Source organism: Phocoena phocoena, chromosome 12 (genome assembly GCF_963924675.1).
Source record: "Phocoena phocoena chromosome 12, mPhoPho1.1, whole genome shotgun sequence".
NCBI lineage: Eukaryota > Metazoa > Chordata > Mammalia > Artiodactyla > Phocoenidae > Phocoena > Phocoena phocoena.
Window position 1 is genome coordinate 53,579,881 of NC_089230.1, and position 14,844 is coordinate 53,594,724.

At 36.7% G+C, this 14,844-nt stretch overlaps 1 protein-coding gene across 4 annotated transcripts in view; it reads right to left on the minus strand.

Annotated features, from left to right (window-relative positions):
* LIN28B (lin-28 homolog B) overlaps window positions 1–14,844 on the minus strand; it is a 123,305-nt gene that overhangs the window by 45,517 nt on the left and 62,944 nt on the right. For all 4 annotated transcript variants that reach the window (XM_065888709.1, XM_065888707.1, XM_065888708.1 and 1 more), the window contains exon 3: window positions 4,564–4,748. In XM_065888709.1, the coding sequence (XP_065744781.1) occupies window positions 4,564–4,748 (185 nt within the window). The remainder of the gene's footprint in view (window positions 1–4,563; window positions 4,749–14,844) is intronic.

Here is a 14,844-nt window from a genome sequence, read left to right on the forward strand (position 1 = left end):
GATCAGAAACAACACAAAAACACCCATTCTTGACACTTGATTCACATAGTACCAGAAGTCCTAGACAGAGCAGTTACATAAGAAAAAGAAAGAAAAGCATTCCAAATTGGAAAGAAAAAATAAAATTGTCTCTACTTGCAGATAACATGGTATTGAACATAGAAACCTCCAAAGACTACACCAAAACAGTTAGAACTAAAAAATGAATTAAATAAATTTACAGGATAAAAACTCAATATACAAAAATCAGTTAATTTTTATATACTAACAACTAGCTATCAAAAAAGAAAATTAAGAAAACAACCCCATTTACAATTGCATGAAAAAGAATGAAAATCCCTAGGAATAAATGTAACCAAAGAGGTGAAATATCTATACACTAAAAATTACATGACACTGATGAAAGAAAATGAATAATTTTTTTAAAAATTGAATAAAACACAAATAAATGGAAAGATTTCTGTGCTCATGGATTAGAAGAATTAATACTATTAAAAAGTCCATATCACCTAAAGTGATCTACAGATTCAATGCAATCCTTACTAAAGTTACAATGGACTTTTGCACAGAAATAGTACAAACAACCCTAAAATTTGTATGTAACCACAAAAGACCCAGAATAGCCAAAATAATCTTGAGAAAGTACAAAAATCTGGAGGTGTCACACTCCCTGATTTCTAACTGTACTTTGTAACTGCACTACAAAGCAATAGTACTCAAGCAGTACTCAAGCATTTGGCATAAAAACAGAAACATAGATTATGGAACAAAACAGAGAGCTAAGAAATAAACTCACACATATGTGGTCAATTAATTTACAACAAAGGAACCACAAATATACAATGCAGAAAGGATAGTCTCTTCAATAAATGGTGTTGGGAAAACTGGAGAGCCACGTGCAAAGGACTGAAACTGCACTACTACCTTACACCATACAGGAAAACCAATTCAAAACACTGAAAACTTGAACATAAGACCTGAAATATAAAACTCCTAGTAGGAAATATAAGCCTTAAGCTCTTTGACAACGGTCTTGGCAATTATTTGACACCAAAAGCAAAGGCAACAAAAGCAAAAACAAAAGCAAAAATCAAATGGAACTATATCAAACTAAAAAGCTTCTGCACAGCAAAGGAAACAATTAACAAAAAAGGCAACCTATAGAATGGGAGAAAATATTTGCAAATCATCTACCTGATAAGGGGTTAATATCCAAAGAATATAAAGGATTCATACCAGCGAAAAGCAAACAAGCAATCCAGTTTAAAAATGGGCAGAGGCCATTTACAATCACATCAAAAAGAATAAAGTACCTAAGCATAAATCTAACTAAGGAGGTAAAAGATCTGTAATCAGAAAACTATAAGACACTGATGAAAGAAACTGAAGAGGACGCAAACAGATAGAAAGATATACCATGTTCATGGATTGGAAGGATTAATATTGTTAAATGACCATAGTACCCAAGACAATCTACAGATTCAATGCAATCTCTATCAAAATGCCAATGGCATTTTTCACAGAACTAGAACAAATAATTTTAAAATCTGTATGGAAACACAAAAGACCCTGAATAACCAAAACAATCTTGAGAAAGAAGAATTGAACTAGAGGAATCATGCTCCCTGACTTCAGACTATACTACAAACCTACCATCAAAAGAGCATGGTACTGGCACAAAAACAGACACCTAGATCAATGGAACAGGATAGAAAGTCCAGAAATAAACCCACACACGGTCCATTAATCTATGACAAAGGAGGCAAAAATACACAATGGGGGCAAGACAGTCTCTTCAGTAAGAGATGCTGGGAAAACTGGACAACATGTAAAACAATGAAATTAGAACATTTTCTCACATCATATACAAAAATAAACTCAAAATGCATTAAAGACCTAAATGTAAGACTAGAAGCCATAAAACTCCTAGAAGAAAACACAGGGAAAACACCCCTTGACATTAACTCTAGCAATATTTTTTTGGATCTGTCTCCTACGGCAAAGGAAACAAAAGCAAAAATAAACAAATGGGACCTAATTAAACTTAAAAGCTTTTGCACAACAAAGGATACCATTGACAAATGAAAAGACAACCTACTGAATGGGAGAAAATATTTGCAAATGATACAATTGAGAAGGTGTCAATATCTAAAATATATAAATAGCTCATAGAACTCAATATCAAAACAAACCAAACAATCCCATTAAAAATGAGCAAAATACCTGACTAGACATTTTTCCAAAGAAGACATACAGATTCACCATTGCTAATCATCAGAGATATGCAAATCAAAACCACCATGAGATGTTACCTCACACCTTTGTGGAAACTGTTTAAAGTTTTAAAATATATTACAGATGTATAGCATTTGTATATAGTATTTTACTTAGAGTAATGCCATCAAGGTCCAACCATGTTGCCACAAATGGCAAGATTCCATTCTTTTTTATGGCTGAGTAATAGTCCATTGTGTGTGTGTGTGTGTGTGTGCATGTGCATATATTTCACAAGCTGAAAAAGATACTTCCTATATATTTGGGACAAACGATTACCATGATAAATATACAAAGAGAATGTGAGATAACTGGTCTTTGCCCCTGGTTCCTGGCACAGAGCTCCTAAAACCCTTGTAATTTCCTAAGTGATAAGAACACTAGAAGCTCCTCTTTTTCTAATATCAGTCTTTGACCTCTGTTCCTGACACAGGGCTCCTGAAACCCTTGTAATTTCCTGGGTGATAGAAGAGTCTTCTGTTCTAATGAGGTGACACTGGGTGGGCTCCTGGATAGCTCCTGAGTGAGGGCTGATCACTGGAAAGACCAAGCTATGATTAGAAGCTTGGAATTTTCAGCCCCACTCCCAGTTTTCTTGAGAAGGAAAAGGGGTTGAAAATCAAGCCTACGTGATGAAGCCTCTGTAAAATCCCCAAAGTACAAAATGCAGAGGGCTTCCAGGTTGGCAAACATATCCACATTGGGAGGGTGAAGCACTCCAGCCTGCTGGGAACAGAAGCTCCTATGCTCGGGACCCTCAAGACCTCACTCTATGTATCTGTTTATCTGGCTGTCATCTGTATCCTTTATCTGCTGTTATCATAACCTTGATAAACTGGTAAATGTAAGCATTTCCCTGAGTTCTGAGAGCTGCTCTAGCAAATTAAACAAACCTGAGGAGAGGATCGTGGAAACCTCTGATTTGTAGCCAACTCAGACAGAAGTTGCGGGTAACCTGGGTTACTTGCAACTGGCATCTGAAATGTGGTGGGACAGCCTTGTGGGACTGAGCCCTTAACCTATGGGACCCGACATTATCTCCAGGTAGACAGTGCCAGAATTGAGTTAAATTGTAGGACACCCAGCTGGCATTGTGGAGAATTGCTTGGTGTGGGGAAAAACCTCCACAAATTTGGTGACCAGAAGTGAAGCAGTCTGTGTAAAAGTAATGGAGACACACAGGAGAGAAACATAATATGGAAGAACTGAGTTCTTCCCAGCATAGGAAAGAGGAAAACTGAGATTTTTTTTCTAAAGAGAGAAGTTAGAAATCAACAATAGCAAATGAACATCTCAGTGGAAAATAAGCACAGGACAAGAAACATGCAATTCACAGAAGAAAAAAATAAAAATGAAAATTAACATATAAAAATATATTTAACCTTAGTCAAAGGATGCAAAGAAAAAAAGTAAGCTGCATTTCTTAACCTATGTAATTGGAAAAGATTTAAGAGATGACATTATTCAATGAGCAGTCTCAATTTTAAAGGGGTTGTATACACTGGCCCTAACCATTTCTGAAGAGCAGTTTGGAAATAGATATCAAAATTTTTAAAGTGCATAGTTTTTGATCCAGATTTTTTCAGTACTAGGTATTTATCCCTTATGATATAATCAGACAATTTTAAAAAATGTACATATAAGGATTCTTACTAAGGTGTTACTGATAAATTTAAAATACTGGAAATAGCCTAAATTTAACAATTCAATTAATTTAACGTAGCCTTGTTTTAAATTTTGGTACATTCACACAGTGGGAATTTATGCAGGTGCTGAAGACTACCATGGAATGTTCCACCATACACTTCTAAGTGAAAAAAAATGCAAGTTTCAAAAATACTGCATACATATTATGATTCCCACCTGTAGTTAACATTTCCAGTGACTTTTTTATATTTGAATTTTCTGTAGTGAGTTATCTTTTCCAAACAGACAAAATAATAAACGTATTTTCATTTGAAAAAACAGGTGAGGTGTTGAGATGTACAGAGGGGCACCTCTGTCTGTTGGGAACTTCAACTTCCCATTTGTGGTCTCTGAACAGTCTGGTGGAAATAATGGTTGGGAGACTGTCTAGTGTGCAATACTGAAGGCTCAGTTAAGTATATTCTGCAGAGAGTTCAAGTTGCAAGATAGCCTATATTTCTGAGAAATTCGATTCAAATACTCAGTGGTTGCATTTTATTTTATTGTGGCTAGATTTAATAACATAATAAAAATATAAATTAAAATTTTAGAAATCTTTTCCAAATACAATAAACTCACAGGCTAACAAGGTAAAATGATTACCTGTCTCCCTTTGGTTTTCTTTTTTGTAGTGTCTTCCCTTTGGGTCTTCTTTCACTTCCTAAGCAGGGGCTCCCACCAGGTCCTGTTACCCGTATTGATTCAAGGCCTTTGGAAGATTTTTTAAATGTGAACTCCACTGGTTCTCCTTCTTTTAGGCTTCTAAATCCTTCCATGAATAATTTGCTCTGAGAAGAGCAGGGGACGGAGGGAGAGAGAAAGAGAAATCATGATTATTAATGCTTTATAAATTATCTCTGTGATTTTAAGATTAACACAGCAAGATATCCCCAGTTATTCATTGCTAAGTATAAAATCTTTTTTTTTAAAGTTCAGTGAAAGGCATACCATTTAAAAGTTTCCTGTTGTAATGCTGACAGTGGGAGAATAAACTAATACCATTTTTAAAGGAATTTGGCAATACTTACAAAAATTTTAATGTGTATATTTTTTGACCCAGCAATTCCACTTCAAGGACTCTCCTATAGACATACTCACACAAAGGTCCCTCCACCCCCATCACACACAAAAACCTATAACAAAATTCACTACGGTACTGCTGCCTGGTAGAAAAATTACAGCTACCCTAAGGTCCATCAACGGGAAACTGATGAAATAAATGATAGTAGAGGTATATAATGTAACACTGTTGAGCCATTAAAAGATCTATATGTATTAATGTGGGGAAGATAAACACGTAATACTGATGAGTAAAAAAAGTAAGGATAAAGAACAGTGTGTCTACCATAACACCATCTATGTAGAGAAGTGTTTAAAAGATACATGTTTACTTATGTAGCAATGGGGTCTGGAACAATCGACAGCAAACCATGAACAGTCATTTTTCTCTAGTCCTTTTTTGGGAAAGTGGGGAAGCTTCTGGATACACACATTATTGTGTTGTTTGAACTTTCTTGTAATTTGAAAGATACTTAGTTTTTACCAAAAAAAAAAAAAAAAAAGTTTCCTGATTGGAAAAGTGTAACTTTGGTTACAAATAATTGGCTCTTTCAATCTAACTCTTCATCAAAGTCAATGTGCCAATTCAAACTATATTAAAATAAGTAAATCATTCTAATTTTATTTATTTCTTCAAATCCCCTTGTGTACATCTTACAGATCTAATTTTGAGTACGATGTAGTTCTTTAAGACTTTTCTGAATTTGGGGTCAAAAGGAAGCAAATCTGAATATAGTAGGTAGGAGACCCTGGTTCAAGTCCAGTTCTTTAAGAAAACAGGCATGCAACTTTGAATGAGTCATTTCTCTCTTTTCTGTTTAATCCGTAAAATTAAGGAATTTGAGTTTCCCCTCATGTGTTCAGAGGAACAATGGTCCTGAAAAAGATTCCATGAAAAAAGGATCTGGTGGTCAAATAAGTTTGTGAATTGCTACACCTCGTTTCTTCTTAGTTGGATCATATTAGCATATTAAAGTCTCTGAGATTTCATACCCTCCCCAACCTCCACTGAAATAAAAATCTTGTTTAACTGTGTTTAACTCAGGAATTTCCCGACCTAATTGATCCCAGAGACCTTTCTTTATAACTACAGATGACTAACATACTTAAGGAAATGCTGGACCAGAAAAATCTCCACCCTTCCCAAGTCCATGACTCTAAAGGCAGGTAAATAATTACATATAACCAAATAATTACATGGAAAAGATAAAATCAACACTTCAAATTTCAATGCAAAAGGGGACTCTTCATTATGAAAGTAATACGGCACATGAAAACAGGGGTTTTAACCAGTTTCTAGTGCAGGTCGTCTGACACTGAGAAAGCCTGCACATGGAAGTGTAATTTGGCAGCACCTTTTCTGCTCCCTGATGCTGTGTAGGAATTAGAGAAAAAAAAAAAAATCACAACTGCCTACATGCTGTAAAATTTTTTTTAATTATTGTTTTCAAAACTTTATATAATATTTCCAAATCTTCTATTTTTTTCTCCTAAGCTCTCTCCTCACTAATTATAAACAGTCCTTTGCTTTCATTTCCTTTCTTACTCCCTACTCTAAAAAGTGCAGATTATCAAATCAGATGAAGTGGCGCATAGGGTCAACTACTGCAATTAAGAGAAGGGAGGGATAGCAGTTTTAATTAGAGCTATCATATGTTCATGCTTTGTTTCTATAATCAAAATTCTGTCACTTATTTCCTCATAGTTCCTAGTGTACTGGCACACTTGATTTCATTTTCCATTATTACAATTTTTGATAGGTATCATTTGTAAGTGAACTGCATTTCTGAATCTAAAGTAAAATCCTGCTCTCTGGCTATTCTTCACGATATTCTGAAAGAATACTTTTTCCCCCATTCTGTCATATACTCCCCTCCTTCCCCAAATGAGTACATAAGGCAATTTAGATTCACAGTAATTGACAATAATAATAATAATATCCGTAAGAAACTATAATGGCTTTGCAAGAAAAGGACAAGAATTCACAGAGAATATTCTATCTTTGCTATTACACCAAAATTGCTGCTCCATAAGTGGGAAAGATTTGTTAAAGGTGGGGAATTAGCTTATTTTATTTCTTCACAAAAATCAACTTCTCCCCTTGCCTTGGCAATTTTTATTAAAGGTGCCTCCATTTTTCCAGTCATACTGGTTCCAATCCTTAGTTTTACCCAACCATTTACTGAATCAGGTGCATTCTTACTTTCATCTGCCCCAACCATTTCATTGGATTGCCACTGCCCTACTTCTGGTCCTAACTATTTCCTACCTGGATGAGTGTAATAGTTTCTTCATTGCTATTTCAGCATCAACTCTCCTCCCTACTCCTTAGCATCTTCCACACCTGCATATCTTCTCTGAATAAATCTTAGCCTGTTGGTCTCCTGTCTCAAAAATCTACAATACTTCCGTTAAATTGTAGGTAAGACCACTCATAATGTTACCTCTAGGTATATTTTCCACTTGCTTTCCCATTACTCTAATAAAGCTGGCTGACTTGTACTTCCCTAAGCACATTTCACGTTTTCTCATCTCTGTACTCCAACTTAGGCTGGTGGGGATGCATTTCTCTCTTAGTCATAGCTGTCTATCAAAATCTTACTCAAGATTCAAGGCATAATTCATAGGATCCTTTTTGCAATCATCCTCAATTGCCCAAGTTGGAAATTCCCTCCTCTTTCACTTAATTGATTCTTGTTTATAGTTTTTATAATACACTGCTGCGTAATGCAGATATCTGTGTATGCCTTACTTTTATTTGCTCTTGTGGATTTTTCTTCTCCTGAAGGTCAGGGACTGTGATATATATCTTAGTATTTCCCAAAGGACTTAGCCTAATGCCTGCAAACAACTATCATTCAATAAGTACTTAAAAGAATCATAGATTTAGCATCAGTAAGATCATTAATCATTATTTAGTCCAACTCCCACTTGAAAAAAAAAGGTGGACTGAACTCTAAGGGGTTAAGCTCATGCCAAGTCAAATTTCCCAGCTCCTACTTCTGCTACATAAAATAACTTCTACTTTTAGTGTCAAGGTGACACTGTGCATGATACCTTTGGAATAAAATGCTGATAGGATTATAATGGTTTGTGGTAATAACGTTATTCTCTGACTCCATTCAGAAGTTAATATGGATCTATTTTTCTTGTTCTTCCTTCTTCCAATATTCTCTAATCACTCTCATTGCTATGCCTCACAATTCATGATGCTCTTGCCTATGAGAACCAAGAATGCAGATTTATGTAGATTTTTGCTCAATCTACATGTAAGACTTTCATAAGGCGAGCCATTTGGTGTTTGGGCTTACACTGTCATCTGCAACATTTGTTTGGACAAAATAGACGTTTATCTTCTACAGGAAAGAATCGCAATTACTGAATGAATAAATGAACAAAGAAATGACCAAATGATTGTAGAAGCATTTAGAAGCTGCTGACATGCCTGCAAAGGTATCAGGCACTTACAAAGGGAACAGGCCAATTTTGAATGTGCACATATTAACTCATCTAACACCTTTAATTTGTGTTCCTCTTCCTCCAACCAAATAAGGTTCCTCTTTCTCCCACTTCCCTTTATTCCAAAATTTAAAATTCATTTTGGAAAAAATTTATTTCAGAATTATAAAAACACTGACTCTCAATTTCCTTGCTATACTCCTTTTCCTCCTCCCAATCATTTTTTTTTTTTTTTGCGGAACACGGGCCTCTCACTGCTGTGGCCTCTCCCGTTGCGGAGCACAGGCTCCGGACGCGCAGGCCCAGTGGCCATGGCTCACGGGCCCAGCCGCTCCGCGGCATGTGGGATCCTCCCGGACCAGGGCACGAACCCGTGTCCCCTGCATCGGCAGGCGGACTCTCAACCACTGCGCCACCAGGGAAGCCCCCCCTCCCAATCATTTTCTTAAAGAGGAGAACCTTGTTCTCATAAATCCTCCCTCATTTTATTTATTTATTTTGGCTGCACCACGCAGCATATGGGGTCTTAGTTCCCCGTCCAGGGATCGAACCTGCACTCCCTGCAGTGGGAACTTAGAGTCTTAACCACTGGACTGTCAGGGAAGTCCCACCTCCCAATCATTTTCAAAGAATGACAGGAACATGGAGTCAAACAACAGTGGTCCAAATACTAAACTTTATTTGCCAAGTATTCTACCCAAGGTTCCAATTAGTAATGAGATTACTTATCTCTTTTGGCACATGTTTTTTCTCTCCAACTCGATTAGGAAAGCAATAAAGTGTTGATACAGTTTTATACTTGATTCTCCTTAGAAGTAAGAGTATATTTTCTTCTCTAGGAAACATAAGCTGACTTCCAATTTAAGATGGCAGGCTGAATAAACATGTCTCATGTTCCTCTTTAAAAGGCATCAAAACTACAATAAAATAATAAAAAGAAATAAATTCACAATAAGGAAGAGAATAAGGCGGGTGCCATCAAGACAAAGCAAACTTCAAGAAATTTCTGGAAGTTAGAAAGACTGATGACTGGTCAACTGAGCTGAAGGAGCCATACCCTAGGAAAACTAATAAAAGGAGCTGCAGAAGTAGGAACCAGCATTCCTAACAGAACACAGAGAGACTGTGCTGAGACACTACATGTACAACGAAAACAGAAGGATTAATGGAAAGTTTGTATATGGACTAGATGCCCGTTTCATTTTCCCACCCCTATTCCCACCTACACATGTGAAAACAGGCAAACAATACCCCAATGCAAATAATGTGAGGCCCTTCTCTTAAGAGACTGAAGGAAGTATCTAGACAACTTGTGAAAAACTGGATCCTACACACAAACCTCTATTCATTCCGACAATTAGGAAGCCACAGGTGCAAGAGCTGTCTCCCTACCCACTCAACCTTAAATCAGTCCTATCCCTCATTCTTACCCCTCATTCATATACCTGAAGGGTCAACCAAGAATCACAAAACACGCAGCATAATGAAGAAAAGCCAAGATAAATGAGGGAACAAAAGAAATTTTATCCACCACCTAATTAATATCTCTACAGATATTTGAGACAATATCAATAAAACAAGAACAAAAACAATCAGAGAATTTTAACAATACTCTCAGACAATTAAAAAAAAAATTGAGTTGGAAATAAAAGTTTAGAAAATCTCTCGGCACATAGGATAAACGGACCCGCTCAAATGAAATATACCCAAACCTTGGATTAGAGGTCCTGGGAAAGAAAATACAGAAGATGGAGGAGATAAATTATTAAATTATTATTATTAAATGAATAGTATGAGAAAATTTCCCAGAGCTAAAGGGAATGCCAAGGAGAGGCCTATACTGGGTGAAGCATATTTTATGGAATACGTATTATGGAAGCTTTTACACACGAGGTACATTTCTCCTTGCATGAAGAGAGAGTGAGATTTCAATGGAGAGTGAAAACAGTAATCCAAACTGAGCTAATGGCTTAACCTTATGCTTGTACAGCAGGATACTTAGCAGATATCTGGGGAAGGGAAGAAGCTTACTTTAAGTATATTAGTGTGAAGAGGGTGACCATAAATGAGGCTGGAAAATGCAAGTTAGAGCCAGAAAATGGAAATTATTTATTGATATCCTAAGCATTTTATTCTGTATAAAATAAACACCTACTGATACGTTTTGCTTTCATAAGTTGCAAGATCAAATCTGTGTTTTAAAAACATATCACCTTTTTGGCAATACCATGGATGTGTGGAGACATGAGGATTGTATGTCTGTTACAGGGGATGCCTGTTACAAGGTAACTGTCATAGTCTTAGCAAGAGATGGTTACAAATAAACTAAAAATGAAAGGAGGAACTGGTTTTGCAAAATACATTCTGAGCCATACATATCACCTGCTATAAATTATTACTTGCCCCATGGAAAAATTTATTGGTAAATGGATAGTGATGTTGTACAAACGTCTTTGCAAGACTGCTGCAAGTGCTTCATCACAGAAATGATTATCTAACACTGTCGGCTGGAAGACAACAACACTAAAAATCAAAATCTGGCATTTTTTTTAACCACCACTCCTTGAACAGGCCAATTGATACCTCTTTTTATTTTTTTTAACATCTTTATAGGAGTATAATTGCTTTACAATGGTGTGTTAGTTTCTGCTTTATAACAAAGTGAATCAGCTATACATATACATATATCCCCATATCCCTTCCCTCTTGCGTCTCCCTCCCACCCTCCCTATCCCACCCCTCTAGGTGGTCACAAAGCACCAAGCTCATCACCCTGTGCTATGCAGCTGCTTCCCACTAGCTATCTATTTTACATTTGGTAGTGTATATATGTCCATGCCACTCTCCCACTTCGTCCCAGCTTACCCTTTCCCCTCCCCATGTCCTCAAGTCCATTCTCTACGTCTGTGTCTTTATTCCTATCCTACCCCTAGGTTCTTCAGAACCTTTACCTTTTTTAGATTCCATATATATGTGTTAGCATATGGTATTTGTTTTTCTCTTTCTGACTTACTTCATTCTGTATGACAGTCTCTAGGTCCATCCACCTCACTACAAATAACTCAATTTCGTTTCTTTTTATGGCTGAGTAATATTTCATTGTATACATGTGCCACATCTTCTTTATCCATTCATCTGTCGATGGACACTTAGGTTGCTTTCATGTCCTGGCAATTGTAAATAGTGCTGCAATGAACACTGTGGTACATGTCTCTCTTTGAATTATGGTATTCTCAGGGTATATGCCCAGTATTTGGTCTATGGTAGTTCTATTTTCAGTTTTTTAAGGGACCTCCATATTGTTCTCTACAGTGGCTGTATCAATTTACATTCCCACCAATGGTGCAAAAGGGTTCCCTTTTCTCCACACATTGTTTTTAGATTTTTTGATGATGGCCATTCTGACTGGTGTGATGTGATACCTCATTGTAGTTTTGATTTGCATTTCTCTAATGGTTAGTGATGTTGAGAATCCTTTAATGTGTTTGTTGGCAATCTGTATATCTTCTTTGGAGAAATGTCTTTTTAGGTCTTCTGCCCATTTTTGGATTGGGTTGTTTGTTTTTTTTGTTACTGAGCTGCATGAGCTGCTTGTATATTTTGGAGATTAATCCTTTGTCAGTTGCTTCGTTTGCAAATATTTTCTCCCATTCTGAGGGTTGTCATTTTGTCTTGTTTATGGTTTCCTTTGCTATGCAAAAGTTTTTAAGTTTCATTAGGTCCCATTTGTTTATTTTTGTTTGATACCTTCTTGATAGTTGACTTACTCTAATGATAACAATAGACTTAAGTGATTCACTTCATTGTTAGGCAGAATAATAAGAATATAATTAAAATTAAGTTGTAGAAGAATTTCAGTCCAATAAAGCTGGGTGATACAGATATGTTAGAAAAAAAAATTCTGGAATATCAGATAATATTAGGAGGCTAAACAGCTGAAAATTCAAATATATTCTGCTTTTCAATATTTTAATATATTTTTCTGAGAAAAAGAGTATTTTTTTCTAAGGTGTCAGTGGAAAAATATACAATGAGTGAAGGGCATTAATTAGTACACAATATGCAGCAAACATATTACATAATATGCATGAATAACAGTTAAGACTCTTAAGGACTATATGCTTTTTTTAAAAAATAAACTTGTTTGTTTGTTTATTTATTTATTTATGGCCGCGTTGGGTCTTCGTTGCTGCACACAGGCTTTCTCTAGTTGTAGCGAGCAGGGGCTACTCTGCGTTGCAGTGCGCAGGCTTCTCGTTGCAGTGGCTTCTCTTGTTGCGGAGCATGGGCTCTAGGCATGCGGGCTTCAATAGTTGTGGCACGCAGGCTCAGTAGTTGTGGCTCGTGGGCTCTAGAGCGCAGGCTCAGTAATTGTGGCACACAGGCTTAGTTGCTCCACAGCATGTGGGATCTTCCTGGACCAGGGCTCGAACCCGTGTCCCCTGCATTGACAGGTGGATTCTTAACCAATGCGCTACCAGGGAAGTCCCCAAGGACTATATGCTTTTGATCTACATATCAAGATACCCCAGGAATCATTAAGCCTGAGGTATGTATAAGAACACAACAAAAATATCACTGGACTAAGTATTAGGAGGTCTGGGACTTAGTCTTGGCTCCAACAACTAGTGTGTTACACAACGATAGACAAATGGCTTACAGTTGGGTGGGTCTCCTTCTTTTCTTTCTGTTATAGAACACAAGTCTCTATCCTTTCTTAAAATACGTATTTTTAATTCTATGACTTCACTCTGTCTATGCAGACAGAGATCGAAATGAACGAGTAACTATTTTTTAGTCAATGCTAAAATTTCTCTTTACGCGTTCTCGAGATTTTAGTCCTTACTTAACTCAAATCCCTTAAGAAAACAGAAGCTAAAAGAAATATGGTGGCCTGGTAGAAGTCAATGTTTACTGAGCTTTATGTAAATAGATAAAATCCAGTTTAGCCCCAGTCAAATTACTAAATTTCACATAAATAGGATTAAAAATAATGAGATTTTTATACTTTTCTTGATATTGAAGTAAATCCTAACTAAGTCCCTTCATCTGGCCTGTACTTCAAAACTGAGAAGGGTACACTAAAACTGGCAAAACTGCTGGAATGGTATTTAAAGTGACATAATGGAAAGCAGGCAGGGATTAAAGTTGGATTTCAATACTGGTTTGAATCCTAATCCTACTACTTACAACCTCAAACTGCATGACCAGAGACATGTTAAAAAACCCTGTGCTCCAGTTTCCTTATCTATCGACTGGGGATAATAATATCTTCAAGGAATAAAAAATGTCTACTACAGTTATTGCTAGATTCTAAATAATTAATATAAAATGCCTCGAACAGTGCTTAGCAGACTGAATAGCAGCTCAATAAATGGTTTATACTATTTTTGTAAGTATCCAGGTCTGCCTATGGGAGAGAGGTAAGAGAAAACAAACAGGTTCAAGAACCTATTAAAAACAGGCACTGTCTGCACTACAGTAAAACAGCATGGTACCGACACAGAAACAGACATATGGATCAATGGAACAGAATAGAGAACCCAGAAATAAACCCACATACCTATGGTCAATTAATCTTCGACAAAGGAGGCAAGAATATACAATGGAGAAAAGACAGTCTCTTCAGCAACTGGTGTTGGGAGAGCTGGACAGCCAACATAAATCAATGAAGTTAGAACGCACCCTCACACCATACACAAAAATAAACTCAAAATGGCTTAAAGGCTTAAATATAAGACACGACACCATAAAACTCCTAGAAGAGGACGTGGGCAAAACATTCTCTGACATAAATCATACCAATGTTTTCTTAGGTCAGTCTCCCAAGGCAATAAAAATAAAAGCAAAAATAAATGGGATCTAATCAAACTTATTAGCTTTTGCACAGCAAAGGAAACCATAAACAAAATGAAAAGACAATCTACAGACTGGGAAAAAATATTTGCAAACAATGCAACCAACAAGGGCTTAAATTTCCAAAATATACGAATAGCTCATACAACTCTATAACAAAAAAACAAACAACCCAATCAAAAAATGGGCAGAAGACCTAAAGAGACGTTTCTCCAAAGAAGATATACAGATGGCCAATAGGCACATGAAAAGATACTCAACATTACTAATTATTAGAGAAGTGCATATCAAAACTACAATGAGGTATCACCTCGCAGCAGTCAGAATGGCCATCATTAAAAAGTCTACAAATAATAAACACTGGAGAGGGTGTGAAGAAAAGGGGACCCTCCTACACTGTTGGTGGGAATGTAAATTCGTGCCCCGGTCCGGGAAGATCCCACATGTTGCGGAGCGGGCTGGGCCCATGAGCCATGGCCGCTGAGCCTGCACGTCCGGAGCCGTGAGAGC